Source organism: Vulpes lagopus, chromosome 18 (assembly GCF_018345385.1).
Source record: "Vulpes lagopus strain Blue_001 chromosome 18, ASM1834538v1, whole genome shotgun sequence".
In the NCBI taxonomy this organism is placed as follows: Eukaryota; Metazoa; Chordata; class Mammalia; order Carnivora; family Canidae; genus Vulpes; species Vulpes lagopus.
In genome coordinates this window covers 26,012,898-26,027,417 of record NC_054841.1, presented here as the reverse complement: position 1 = coordinate 26,027,417, position 14,520 = coordinate 26,012,898, and the positions used below count along the sequence as shown (strand labels likewise).

The following is a 14,520-nucleotide window of genomic DNA, read 5'->3' as shown; positions in this document are numbered from 1 at the left end:
GGGCTGTCCCCCTAGTTCAGTCCTGAGGGGGCTGGTGCTCACAGGAGGGACTGGTGGCAGTCCCGGCCCCCGCAGCGCCTTTCAGGGAAAGAAGAGAGAGCTGTGTCAGCACCCCAGGCGGAGGTTCCGGTCCACTCTGAATTTTTCCCTCCTCCCCACTCCCTCCAAAAAAGTGTGATTTAAAGGAGATTTAGGTACTCCAACTCGTGCCCCATTCCCGAAAGAGACTGGCGGAGGGGGAGGGGGGTGAGCAGGTGTGGGGCCTCACTGTCTCCCGACCTTGGGCACAGCCCGTCTCCTTGGCTCCTCTTATCTGCAGGCCAGGGAGTTGCCGCTGACGCCCTCTTGGGCTCGGACACTTTATGACCCTGTGAAAGAACCCAGCTGGCCCCATGGGCAGCAGGGCCCCGGCGCACGGGGTGCAGGAGCTGGGCCTTCCAGGGGTGCAGGCCTCCGGCCACAGGGCCGAACCCGCCCTGACCCGGCTGGGAGTGACCCCCTTGTCTCCGTGCCATCCTCGTCTGTGCCGCTGTGCCGGGAGGCCCTCCAGGACGGGCACCGACCCGAGGCCAGGCTGTCGGAGCCTAGGACGACGCCAGCAGGACAAGACTGCCCCCAACCTGTGATTGTACGAGTGACAGAGAAAAGGGTCTGCTGAGCGGCCAACAGAGAAGCAGCTGGGGAACGCACCCCTTCTGGACATTTCCACAAAACCAGGCGTCCCCAGCTCCGGCGAGGGGCAACGCCTGGGTCTGGGCAGGACGCGGAGCCCACCACCTGTGCCCGGAACGCCTCGGGCGGGGAAGGACTGCGATGCCCATCTATTTAACGTGGGGCAATGTGCTGCTATTCAAATGGGGGAATTAGTGATGAATGGGGGAAATTGTTCCTCCCTCTGTCCCGTCTCCAGAAGGAGACAAAAACCCCTTTTACCTCGGCAAACAATGCCCTTATGTGGGCGCCAGCGCCCCGCAGCCCGCACAAGCCCGGCTCTGTGCGAGCCGCCAATCGCCACACCGAGCTCTGGGGCCACGGCCAGCGGCACCCTCTCCCAGTGGGTGACCCACCCCCAGTGGGTGACCCACTCGGCTCCCGAGGCGGCCCGGGAAAAGGTGGGAAGATCCTCCATCCCCGGGACCGCGGGCCGGGCACATGGCCACGGCGGCCCAGCAGGCCCGCGGCGCAGGCTGCCTCCGGCCAGAGGTGCGGCTGCGGGGGCGCGCCCCCTCCTCCGTGGGCTTCTGTCGCTGCTTCTGTCACTGCGGCAGGCGGGCAGGGAGCGGAGGGGGCAGCAAGAATTCACACACAAAAGAGCCGGACTGGTGGGGAGGAGGGGGGAGGGCACACTGGAGCCCGCGCCAGCCCTTCGCCAGCCCTTCCTCCTCCCGGGCCACTGGCTGCCCCTGAATTTGGGTGTGCACCTCACCGGGGCCGGTCCTCGCCTGCTCTGACAAAGGCCAGTGGCCTGGGCCATGTTTACATGATGCATAGTTCCCAGGAGCACCAGGCTCCTGGCAGGCTACCCTGCTCTTCCTCCCGGAAGGAAGGGGGAGGGCCTCGGGGTCAAACGGGGGACACAGAGGAGGGGGGGGGGAGGCAGTACCACTGGGATCCCCCCATCCTGCAGGAGGTGCCACGCTGGGTGCCCGCCCCACAGTCCAGTGTTCGGGCCCTGGCTGCCCACCCAGTCATCCCTCAGAAGCATCAGCCTACCCTGTGCTTCCAGCGGCAGCACCCCCCCCCCCCCCCCCCCCCCGCCCCACTCCCGCCCTGCTCCTAAGGCCACCAGCCCAGGGCCACAGGCACCTCTGCTGCGCAGCCCCGCCTTCCCGCCCGGGCTCGGGTGACTGGGCCCTTGGGCAGGCACCAACACCTGGGCGCTCTGAGCCCGGAGCAGCATTCTGGAAACGGAATGCCAGCCAGACATGGAATTTCCCATTTCCTAGTGGCCACAGTTACAAGTGAAAGGAAACAGAGAGAATGCATTTTAATAATCTATTTTATTTAACCCAGTATATTCAAAATCTTATTTCAACAAGTAATCAATACTGTGCTAAAATGGAGTTATTTCACATTCTTTTTTCCTAAGTCTTTGAAACTCAGTGTGTATTTACACAAACAGGCACCCTCAATTTGCAGAGCCTTTTCAACAGCCCTCGATGGCTACGGTATCAGACTGTGCAGACCTAGGACTTCCTAATTTCCCCCTAAAACCGAAATCATTTCTCTCAGTGTGGGAACCCTGGGGGCTCTGGCCCCTCGTGAGGTGTCCAGCCCAAGGATGAGTTTGGGTCTTGGGAGCAGGTGGCTGGAGCAGGGCTGGCATCAGGGCAGTGGGGACAGTGCCACCTTCCGTGGGGTGGGTACTAAGTGAGTGTCAGGCGCCGGGCACATCCACCATCCCTGACTTGCACAACCACCCCTGCAGCAGGCTTCAGGGAGGAACCAGAGGTTCCTTGAGGGAAGTCACTGGTGTCACACGGAGTGAGTGAAAAGCCTGGATGGGCCCCTGACTCCCCAGAGTGCCTGCCCTCTCTCCTCTAGGCCTCCATTGTGCATCTCTGTTATGGAACGGCCCCTACCTCTGCCACTCCTCCAACACATACTGGTCAAATATGCCCCGGGGGAAATGCTCCCACTATGGACAGGCTGGGTCTGTGTCTTCCAGGCCCGACATCTCCCTGGCCCCACTGTCTAAGTCAAGCACAGGCCGTGAGAAATCAATGCTAATTCAATGTACAAAGCTCTAGCCAAGATGCCCACTGTACCTTCTCCTCCCCCCCCAAAACAAATCATGTGTTCTGAGAGCAAACAGAACCACTTCAGGCGACCATGTGTGAGTGATTCACGGGGCAGGGCCCTGCCCCGGAGCCTGCGTGTGTGCATGTGGTGTCTGAGGGCCCTGGCAGCTCCTCCACCAGCCCTCCCGGAAGCTGGCCTGAGTTCGTTGCATCCCAGTCCTTAGGTCAGGGTGATGACGCCAACATGGCTCCAGTCACTTCCTGGTTCCTGGGAAAGCCATCCTTGGACGGGCTAGGGGTGGCAATGTCTCTCCTGCATGCACCCCACCCCTCACTCCCCCGGGGCTTCCTCTCCAGCACAGCAGGGCCTGCCGCCACAGAGGGCCAACAGGCAACGGGGATCTAATGCATCCTAGACCAAGAGGCAGGAGCAGCGGGAAGGCTCGGGCTTCCCTGACTGTCCAGCAGACCCAGGCCGGTGTTCCAGGTGTGTCTAGGGGTTTTCTCTTCCTTTCTTAGCAGGTGAGCCTCACCTCAGGCTGTGCAGCCTGTCCTGCTCTGATGTCCTCCCCAGGCATGTGGGGGCCTAAGACCCTGGCAGCCTGCACAAGGCCAGGGCTGTGCAGGCCCAGCCTGCTCCTGGGATAAAGGGATCTCTCGGTGCTGTCTCCCAGCCTCTCTTACCCTCAGTGGCCAGAGGCCAGGACAGCCTAGCATTGTCTGTGCAGCCCGCAGCCCAGCTGATGATGGACACTTTCCTGTGACCTGGGACTGCCAGGGTGGCCCACAGCCAATAACCGGAAGGACTTGGGCCTGAGTTCTCTGTTCCCTGGGGGAGGGGAGGGCAGGGGGATTATTCCATGAAGATGTTTGGAGCCTTGAATAGGAACAAACAGCTCTTGCTCTGGAAGGAAGGAGTATGACCTGTAGCCAGGGAATGAGGCCCAGACCCAGATTCTTAGACAAGTAGGGTCGGGGGGGTGGACAAGGCCAAGATCAACAGGTGTGGAAGACAGGATGCTCAGTTTAAAAGCTCACCGCAGGAAAAGTCCCTTAGAAGCCATCCCCGGGACACCAGGGTCAGGGGCCACAATCCTCCCCCCGGATGTGACAGTGAGCAGGCTGGATGCCCACCCTTGAGTGCTGGGTCCAGCAGCGGGCTTGCAGGAAGGTGGGTGCCATCTACAGAGAACACCGAGTATCCAGGCTGGGGGGTACTGCTGGTGACGGAGCCCAAATGGCCGGGTCCCACCTCCTACTCACTCCTTCTTCATTAGCAGTACGGCCCCCGGCCCCCCTTGCACAAGCAGCATCCACCTCTCGCCGAGAACATGCCTGTGGCATCCTTGATGCCCAGCACAGTGGCTGGGACACAGGAGTCAAGCTGCTGCCCGGGAGCCTTCTCCTTGTTCTCCAGCAGAACAAACTCACTTAGCTTAGCTGCCGGCCCGTGTGGAAGCCTGGGACACAGTTTGCCAGATCCTGAAGAAGGGTCCTGGAGGACTCAGGGTCCCCGGCATGTGTGGGTGGGGTATGGGACACAAATTCAGGAGATGCCAGGACAAGTTGTGAGTGCCCGCCCTCCCATTCCAGCGCTCTCCAAAGAAGCAAGATGGGGTGGAGGGGTGGTGAGCAGGGTCCAGGAACACAGGTGTGATGTTGTAAGGAAGCTGTGGTCAGGACCGCACAGGGGGCACGGGGCAGAGGGGAGCCAGAGGGACCTGAGCAGATAGAGAGACAGGATGGGCCCAAGTGGGGGACCAACGAGTGTCTGGAGAACTGGGAGCAGTGAAGAGGAGAAGCTGTCGCCTGCATGTGCCAGCTGGCAGTGGGCCCTGGAGCCTGGTCCTCCAGCACAGGTCTCCCTGCACCAGGCTGGCCCCCAGTGAGGAAATGGCCCCATCACCATTCGTCCGGCCGCCCGTCCCAGGCGTGTGCTGAGTGCCATCACCGCCTCATCCCGCTGTCTGCTGAGGGGAGCCATCAGCCCCAGGCCCCACAGCAAGGAGAAAGGAGCAAGCTGAGGTAGGGCAGTATGCCTCTGGCCTGTCTACTGCAGGGACAGGGGGAGGCACCTGGGGAGGGGCCCAGGCCCGTGAGATCAGGAGGGACGGCCTCTGCCACCCAGGCTGCATTTCTGGGCTGTGGAGGGCCCTACTCAAGGCCATAGCAGCCGGCAGGCAGGAAGCCTTGGGCTTCTCACCAAGAGCCAGGGTTAATGGTCACAGTCACCCAGGCTGCGTTAGGCAGAAGCCAGGAATTCAGAGCAAACGACTGCATCCACCTTGCAGGGAGACCAGAACCAGCTCGGGAGACCCGCGGCAGAGCCAAGGGCCCGCCTGCAGGGGGGCCTGCCTGCAGGGAGCCCTGTCCAGCCAAGCCCCAGCCCACAGAGGCGGCCCCACGTCTCTCCATCCTCCTGGCTGCAGCCCTCTCCGCCCCCTCTCTCCTGCTTGCAGCCTGGAGTCCTAGGGAGCTTCTGGAGACATGTGCCCCAGGAAATCCCCAGCCCGCCCTTTCAGCATCTTCTCCCTGCCCAGCCCCCACCTGACGCGCTACCTGAGCCTCCCAGGCAGGCCTCAGGCCCCCTCTACCTGCCTCCATCACCACACCAGACCGGGCCTGCTCCCAGCCTCTCCCAGCCTCTCCGGCACTAGCCGCTCCAAGGCCAAGGCTGTCTGTGCGAACCTACTCCGTGGTCGGGCCTGGGGTGGTGGGGAGGGGACAGCTCAGAAGAGGACACTCAGGCTGTACAGGCCTCGGCCCTACAGATGCTACCTGCAGCACGGTCTGTAATTATGTGTAAGAGGGATGCAGTGTCCTTCCCTCGAATGCCCCAAAAGCTGGCTCCAGAGCCAGAGAGAACCAGACCCCGGTGGTCACTTGTGGTCTGGGCAGGTCACTCCCCCCCAGGAGCCGGCCTGCCCTTCCCTGTAGGAAAGGCACGGTCATAGCTCCAAGTGCACAGCAGGCTCGGGAATGGGGATTCCAGTCACTGGGATGACTGGACAATCTTTAAAAAATGCCACATCACTGACAGAAGCAAATGACATTAGGAATAAAAAGGGTAGCTGCAACACTACACAACCCCTCTGCCCCCCCCTTTTTTTTAAAGAAAACAAAGACTTTTATTATATACACAGAAAAGACTAAGAAAAATATGCCCCAAACATTGGTAATTTTGGTATTTTTTGCTCCATTTTTTTCTAAGTTTCTTACAACCAACATAATACTTGTGAAACAAGGGGAAACAGAGGAGGCACGCCTGCCCCCAGGGAGCTTATAGCCCACAGAGGCCCCATGTTCTCGTGCCTGACTCCTCAGAGGCAGGAAGGGGCCTTATCAACCTTGCTTACCATGACAGGGCCCAACACTCACAGGACAAAACCCATGAAGAGCCCCTGCAAGCCTTCGGTAATGGGCGTCCGAGGGGAGGCTCCAAACCCCTGGACCATCCGACCATCCCATCCGCAGCAGGCAGCGAGCAGGAAGTGAGGGCACTACTTCACTGGAGGCGGGGGGGGGGGGGGGCGCGGTCAGGTGGGTCCCAGGCCTGGAAGAGTGGGCTCATCTCAGAGGCACAAATGAGAGGCCCCGAAAGGCCCTGGGATAGTCCAGGGCCCCTGCCCAGTGATCTCCACCCCCGCAGCCCCGCAGGAAGACGACAGCGCAGGAAGAGGGAAGCGGGACCCTCTGCTGCCCCTGGCGCGGGCTTCCTGTCTGCCGGGGACGTGAGTAATGTCCGCTCCCCACCCCCTCGCATCCCTTCTGGAGGCCAGGCCTCACATTTTCCGTTCAGGAAGGGGCAGAGCAAGAGGCCGGTGGAGCACATCGGGGGGGAAATCAAGGAGTGGGCCCTTGCCTGGCTCCGCGGCTCAGCCGGCCCTGGCCCAGCCCTGCACATGAAGGTCGGGACACCTGCGGGCTCACCTTGCCCGTGTGTGTGCGCTCGTGCACCTTCTGATTCATTCACTCATTTGATGGTCATTTCCCCCCACCTGCTCTGTGCCAGGCCCTGGGGTCCTCGCTTTCAGGGAGCTGATGCTATCTGGGGGCGAGGTGGACATCACACAGACCATCATCCCACTGACCGGGCATAATTACAGGCTGACATACTATTTGGTCCCAAGTCAATGCTAGACTACAGCATCTCTGGACAAAGTCTCAACTGTTGGCTTCTCCCAGGCATCTTCTATCTACCCCTAGAAGGCAGTCCCTGGGCCAAGTGTTTTTCTAGGCACCAATGATGAGCACAGAGCTCCATTTAAGACTCAAAGCCCAAAGCATCAGCTAGAGCTTAGCAGTGGGTCTGCAAAAGATCTGGCCATGCGTGGCAAGGGGCAGCAGCAGGAACAGCCTGGATCACCCTGGCCCCAAGCAGCCAGGGCTCCGAGTGTGTGAGGGGAGGCTCCTCTGGCTCCCAGGCGCCCCTGCCCATCTTCTGGGGGAGCTTCACACACAGCCAACACCTGCCAAGGCAGAAAGAGGAGGGCAGCCTTGGCACCACCTCTGGAGTCTGGTTGGATCACCCAAACTCTTTTCCTCATCTCCCATGTCTTCTGAAGCCTACAGCCCCAGTGAGGAAGCATGGAGTGCTGGTGCCCCCCAGTCTGACGTCTGCTGCTGTGATTCCAGGGAGCCAGGAAGAGCACCCAGAAGAGAAATCTGTGAGGTGAATGCTTGCAGGCAGTGGTGGACTTGGTGGGGCGGGGAGGGGGGAGGACACCTCCACTCCTGGTAAACCTCAGAGACAAGCTCCCAGAGGTAAAAAGCTAATTCACTTCTGGTCTCAGCCTTGGGACCTGTCCTGACCACCAGGCTTCATCTGCATTTGTTACAATTGGAAAAGTGGGGGCAGGGGGAGGAAGGTGGGAAGGAGGAGGATGGAGAAGTAGGAAGGCTCCAACACATCCACCAACAGGTGTGAATCTGTGCAAAATACCTGGCTTCCTGAGATGCTTCTGGGCAGCATCACTGGCCAGCAGGGGTGGGATGCTCCCTGGCACAGCCCTGGGAGTCCTCACACTTTCTGGCTAAAGGATGCTCACACTGGGGAGGTCCTCAGGAACAAAGAACCCAACTTGTCCCCAACAAAGGGTGGACCTACATCCCCTGTGGATGGTGCGCTCGGGGGTGGGTCTTGATAAATGTTTGTTTCTTTATTCATTCGAGTAACAAATATTCAGCAGGCCCCTGTAACGTGCCAAGCACACAGCTGGAGTCACTGGGGACAGAGCAGAGAGCAGGATTGACATGGTCTGTGCCTTGCAGAACTCACAATGGGGGCTTTAGACCTCATCTTCCCAATCTGGCAGTTCCATGGAGGACTAATGGAACCAGAGACCACCCAGCAGGCCACCATGGAGGGCTGTGACTAGATTCGGGTCGGAGTTAGAGGGTCAACCAGAGACTCTGCTTGGCCTGTCCTCCCACCGTAGCCCTTCGTTACCAATGGGGGACATGAGAAGATGCTGCAGTCCCCTCACTGGTGGGAGCGGGATCTCAGCCTGCGTCTGCCCTGTGAGCACCTTCAGACAGGGGAGCTGGCGACATGCCGCCGTGGGGGCTGGAGGGCTGGGTGAGGACTATGGGCCAGGTCTGGACCCGGCCAAAATCCTATAGCAGGGAACCTGCTGCTCTGGGGAAACACAGTAGTCACTGACAGATCTAGAACCGGAAGGGTCAGACAGCAGGGCCTGCTCAAGGCCTGTGACCCCCTGCCCTGGGTCTAGGTTTGCCCCTGGCCAGCACACCAGCCCACAGCCTCCAGACACAGCATCTGATTAAATAATTAAATTGACAGTATCACGGTCAACACCATCCTCCCTGTCTCCAGCTCTGGCTGCCTGCCCTCATGAACACCCTGGTAGTGTCAGCAGGCTAGCCTGCCTCAGCCCCAGGATGCACAACCAGGGGGGCCTGGGGTGGCACGAGGGGCAGGGGGACAGGCATGATCACCCCCAAGCAGGCTCCCCTAGGAAGCCTCCAGGGGACTGGGCTGCAGGATGTACTAACCTTATCAGTCTCTGCTTCTCTCCACTTCATCTTCATGATCAACCAAGCCCCAGGCAGCAGGGTAACCGATGCTGAGGAAGCCGTGACCCTCACAGAAACAACCCCCTACCCTCCACAAAGCACTGAATCTCCTTAGGAAATGTCTCCAACAGAGATCAAACTCCCAAAGGGTGGTTTTAAGCAACAATAACATAAGACTTTGTCAGGAATAAATTGAGGAAATACGGCCTCCATTCAGCCCTAACTACTCAGGTTTTTTAAAAAATGTTCTGGATCCTTCTTGGGAAGGTATAATCCTACGCCCTTGGCTGAGCTTCCCTGGCTTGGCTCTTGGTGTGGCCTTTGGGTGTGGCCTTCGATCAGCTTGGATGCGGAGGGAGGTCAGCTGCTGGGCACGTCCCAGCCCCGGAGCCCCTGGCAGCATGTGACTGCCCCTGCCCCAAGGGAATCTCAGGAGGTGCTACTGGCCCGGGAAGCTCCGCTGGGGAGGCTCACAGCCCGAGGGGGTCGTGCTGACCTCACGAGGTGTCAGGGCACAAAAGTCTTCTTTCCCGGCAGCCTTGTACCCTGGTCCTGGCAAAACCACCCTCTGGGCACCCCAGCCCCTGGCCCAGCATCTCCAGCTGCCTACAGGCTGGGTCTCCTCCCAGACAAAGCCGGATTCAGGCCTGTGAGGGCAGTCGGGGGAGGCAGGGAGGCAGGCTCGAGGCAGGCTCGGGTTCTGCCATGGAGATGAACTTTGACCCAAACTGCAAGCTCCTACCCCTTATTTACTCTGCAAGGCTAACCCGTTTCACAGAGTTAACATTACACCCCTTTTTAACCAGGCACTTCCCCGCATTCCAGGCCCCGACCTTTGACCCCTCCTAATTGCAGGCTCTACACCCCAGATCTCTGAGGCTCAGCCTCTACTCCAAGTTGTCACCTCCCCCCGAAGCCAGACTGAGGCCCCCAGAGCCAGTGACCCTGGGGCCACCCCACACCCGCAACCACACGTGTGCCGGACATAGGCCGGACATAGGCCCCGGCCCCCTGAGGGCTGCACACAGGCTACCCAGTGGACCCCCTGGGGTCCGACTTCTGACTCTGACTCTCCCATCCCCAGAAGAAAGCATCTGTTGTGAGGGAGGCCAGAGGAGGCTGCCTGGCTGGTCCAGGAGGGCAGTGGGGGGCCAGGGTACTTCTCATCCTAAGAGGCTAGGGACACACAGGGACCCTGTCCTACAGCCTCATGTGGAGCTACAGAAGCCCGACTCTTGCTTCCAGCATCGGGCAGCTGGATTGTTCCGGGTCAGGCACACTGGCTAACCTTCCCAGACCTGAACTATGGTAACTTCGCAAGCATCAGGGCAAACGGACAGACATGACACCCCATCAGGCTGCCAGCCCCCGAGAGCTCTATCCATTTACCTTCAGGAGGATGTCTTCTCCCTGGAGCCAGGGGCCGGGGCCACCCCTAGAGTCCATGGTCCCTCCCCCGCCGGCCACCACAGGACACTCACCGTCCTCTTGGCTGTGGAGGTTCTGAGGGCTCCGCATCCTCTCGTCTTGGCTGGGACTCAGGCTGGAGGCCAGGTGTGGGTCAGCTGACATCCATGTGGAGTCGTTCATATCAAAATCTTCACTGCTCACAGAAGTCTCATCCTGGTCGGAGACAAAGAAGGAGGGGGTTCAGCAGGGACAGGCTCTCTGTGGCCCCAAAGCGGCATCGCTGGGGAGCCCCAGGGCCCGTGCACCTCAGGTCGTGCCTGGAGGCCACAGGGAGCCCCCACACCTTGCAGCAGGGGCTAGGTTGCTCTCCTTGTGCCCCATGGAAGTGGCTCGGGCTCTGGTTCCTGTCGGAAGCCAGGGCTGAGGGCCGGCGTGGTCTGTAATTGAAGACAATTATGAGGTCTTGCATCCTGTCAGGGCGGATAGCAGGGCCTGGCTCTGACCCTTGTGACCAAGGTTGAGACAAGCGCCGTAAACAAGGGCCCCACTCCCCACTCCCGGCCCACAGCCCTGGGAAGGGAGCTCACTGTGCATGGGGGCCCTCTCTGTTGGCCAGAAGTAGGGAGCGAGACCTAGCAGCGCTGCTGAGGCTGCTGAGGCTGGCCTGACGGCCCCCACAAAGCCTGGCCCCCACAAAGCCTGCCGCCCCAACTCGGACTCCCGTGGAGCATGCATGGAATTCCTTTCTCCCACTCCCCCAGCCCAGAGGACATTTCTGTCTTCCTCCTTCCTAACCTTTGCTGTGCTTCAAAGATATGCTCTTGGGCAGCTTCCAGGGCTGAAAAGGCCAGCCCCAGAAGTGCAGAGAAGGAAGGGGGTGGGGCAGGCGAGGAGGGTTCGAATCAGACCACGAAGGGGGTTTGGCTCAAGGGCCTGGGGGGCCCTCGCCAGGGCCTTCCAAACAGCCGGAGGGCCTGCCGGAGAGGACCACGCCTGCCTCCTCTCCCCTGGCTGGCTTCAGGGAGTCCCTAGCCAGTCATCTGGGAACCCCCAGGGCGGGGCCCCTTCAATCCAGCCCCTCCGGGGCGGCGGGAAGGGACCCCACCTCCTACTTGGCCCGGCCTCTTTCAGGAGCTGCAAGCAACTGTGTTTGGGAGCTGGCTGTAAAATGCAAGAAAGATGACCCAGCAGCTCCCACACCCCGGGGCTGGCTTTGCCCCCTCCCCTTTCCCCTCTCCCCTCTAGCAAGATACAATGGCATCTGTGGGCTCCCAGTAAGGACCTCTGGCGGAACCCCCCCCAACTCAACTCCCTCCCTCCAGAAAGCCTCCCCTCCAGGGCCCCCTCACAGACGACTCTTTTATACTGAGCAAACACACTTTGGTTCGAAGAACTTTCTTCGGAGGCTGTCCCTGAGGCAGACACATCTGTTCTCCAAGTGCTAGGGAACCAGTGTGGATTCTCCTCCACCCCTCCCCCACCACGCTGGGCTGGCAGGGAGTTTCCTGGAATTTACAGCTTCTGTGCAGCGAGTGTGTACCCTCTGCGGCTGGATCTGGACCATGGAGCTGGGCCACCACGCCAGCTCTGCCCAGCTCCGGGGTCCCCAGGAGGCCGACCCCGAGCCTCAAGGGTCAGAGACCAGGTGTCCTCTTGTGTCCTCTTGTGCCCTCTCCCCCTCCCCACTACCCCCCCACCCTCATGCTCACACTCTGCCTCCCTCCCACAGGCTGCTCTGCTCCTTATACACAGGCACATCCACCCAGTCTCCCTGGGGCGCAAACACACTCACTCACACTCACTCAGACTGTGTTCTCATACCCAGAGGAACACACATGTTCAAAAGTCTCCCTCTGTACAAAGGGACAACAAAACTCTCCCCTGTGCTTCCAGGATGGGGCTTAAGAGTGGGAGGGGAGGCGGGGAGGAGAGGGGACCCTTGGAAGCGACAGACCATCCAGGCTCCCGGAGCCAGGAATGGGGGCACCCTTGCTCAAGCCCCTTGCTCTTTCCTGGCTGCATAGGACACACTGTGCTCTGGGTCTGACCTGAGGCAGGGAGGCCCTCTCCTGGCTCCTGGGTGTTGTTGAAACACTTGGGATTTAACAGAGTGAATCTATTAGCATCTGGAAGCACCACCTACTCAGCACCTTCCTGCATCCATTCAACAGCTTGTATTTACTAAACACCTACTATGTGCCAAGCACCTTTCTTAGGTGTTGGTAAATTCTGCAGTGGGTGAGACAGAGCCCCGGCCCTCCTGGCATTCACTGTCCGGCCGGGGAGGAGATAGAAAATCAGCAGAAAAACACAGACCGACCAGGTGAGGAGGGCTCCAGGGCAGAACACAGTGGAGTAAGCAGGAGAGCCGGGCCTGCAGGGCTGCGTCTGTCCGGCGGCCAGGGAGGGCCTCACCGTTAGGAAACACCTGAGCGGAAGCCTGGAATAAGTGAAGGAGGTGGCCATGGGGGTGGGGGGGGCTACTCGGGGAGCCTTCCGGGCATCAGCATATGCCAGTGGGTCTGAGGAGCAGCAGAGTCCACTGTGGCCAGAGAGATAGGCCAGGGGCAGCAGAGCCACATGAGAGTGTCCCCTGTCGAGGCCCACACAACTCTGGGCGGGGCGGTCTGCAGCCCGGAGAAAGGCTGGTGGACTGCCCCACTGGACACACGGGGTTCTCACCGAGGAGCAAGGAGAAGATGGCTCTGCTGGGTGCCAGCACTCAAGGTGCCCACCCTCTGCCCTCACTCCACCAAGCTGCAAACACTAACGACCGCCAAAGTCCATTAGGTGCCAAAAGCTCCTCTCGGCTCCTCTCATTTCATCTTCCCCACAGGCCCACCAGCTCAGGCGAGTTACCAGCCCCACTCCATGGAAGAGAAACTGAGGCTCTGAGGGGTTGAGGTGTTTGTCCAAGGTCACGAGCTTACAATCGGCGCCAGAGACGTAGGATCCTCAGGGTCCAGACACACCGTCCTGCCTGCCTGCCGAGCCTCAGCTCGGGCTGCCCCTCACCGGGAATAGCCACCCTACCGTGGCACTCCACAACCCGAGTCCCAACCGTCTCGCCCACCGGCTCCAGCTGTACCAGCTGCCGGCCTCTATCAGGAGCCCCTGCAGTTAGGCACAAACCCCTCAGCTGGGCCATGTCAATGAACTGGGGGACTGCACCCCATCTTTCCCTGGAAAATTGCAAGTCCTTCCGATGGTGGGGAAGAGGCCGGAGGTTTCCTGGACCCCCCATGAGGCCCGTGAGACACCGCAAGCTGGCTTGAGTGCCTGGCAGGACACCGGTGTTTAATGAGGAGGATGTGGCCCAAGTCTGACAATTAAGCACTAGGTCCCACTGCACACAGTTCTTGAATAGCGACCAATGAGACCTGGATCCTGGCTGGCAGGCTGGTGGCAGCGAGCCACCCTGCAATGTCTCCCTGCTGCGGCTGCCAGCCACCCCACACAGAGCCTAGGGTGTCTCTGACTCAGATCGCTTAACTGTCCACCAAAATGACCCCCTCCGCCCTTCCCTGCCCCGACAAGTCTAATTAGGAAGAGGCGAGCTACATTTCACATTGACTTTGCAATCACCCGATAATGAAGAACATTCAGTGCCCGCACATAGGGGGCTTCCGGGCGACAGTTTCAGTAGATTTCCTCTCAATGGTCTTAAAAAAAAAAAAAAAAAAAAAGGGCAGGCCCCCATGTCAGGCCTATCTCAGGATCTGGTACCTGCCCCTAGGAGACCTGCCCCAACTGCCCAAGGGCACCACAGCTAGTAGCAGAGCTGGGCTCTGAACCCTGGCAGTCTGCCCCCAGAGCCCACATCACAGTGCCACCACACCACAGAGCTGGCTCACGGCACCTCCTCCCTTCAACTGGGAGAACCAGACTCTGGAACGACAGAGCGTCTCAGGATGAGACCCAGAGGAAACTGGCGGGAGACAAGCTATATTTACACACACTCCCACATGCGCTCTCTGCAATGAGGCGACTCACATTTACTGAGCATCTACTATGTGCTCATATTGCTCTAGGGACGCAGATGACAAGCTCTTCTCTCCTAGGACCTTGTTATCTAGGGAGACACACCGGCAAAAAATTCTGACCTGCCTCTAAGAGCCAAGAGACAGGGGCTGTGGACGTTTCCCGTGAATGCCCCCAGGCTCTGCTCCATGGATCCTAGCTTGGAAGGCGGTGCTTCTGTTTAACATTTTGACACTGCTGCTACAGCCAATTTTTTTTTTTTTTTTTAATGAGGAATCCAGTGCCATAAACCTGACTTAAAAACAGCAAATGAGTAAGTCCTGGTCAAACTGACACGGCTGCCACAACTCTA

The 14,520-nt window shown here is 59.7% G+C and overlaps 1 protein-coding gene across 11 annotated transcripts in view; it reads right to left on the bottom strand.

Moving 5' to 3' along the window:
* The window catches only part of NOL4L (nucleolar protein 4 like), a 131,007-nt gene that overhangs the window by 17,847 nt on the left and 98,640 nt on the right, over window positions 1-14,520 (bottom strand). For 5 of the 11 annotated variants that reach the window (XR_005984412.1, XM_041732831.1, XM_041732839.1 and 2 more), the window contains one exon: window positions 10,259-10,400. Coding sequence is in view for 10 of the 11 variants with exons in the window: in XM_041732831.1 (XP_041588765.1) it covers window positions 10,259-10,400 (142 nt within the window). In the remaining variant the exon portion in view is untranslated. Of the gene's footprint in view, window positions 1-10,258; window positions 10,401-10,530; window positions 10,960-10,982; window positions 11,458-11,564; window positions 14,441-14,520 lie in introns of those variants that run through there. The other 6 variants (XM_041732832.1, XM_041732836.1, XM_041732834.1 and 3 more) reach the window with 6 other exon arrangements.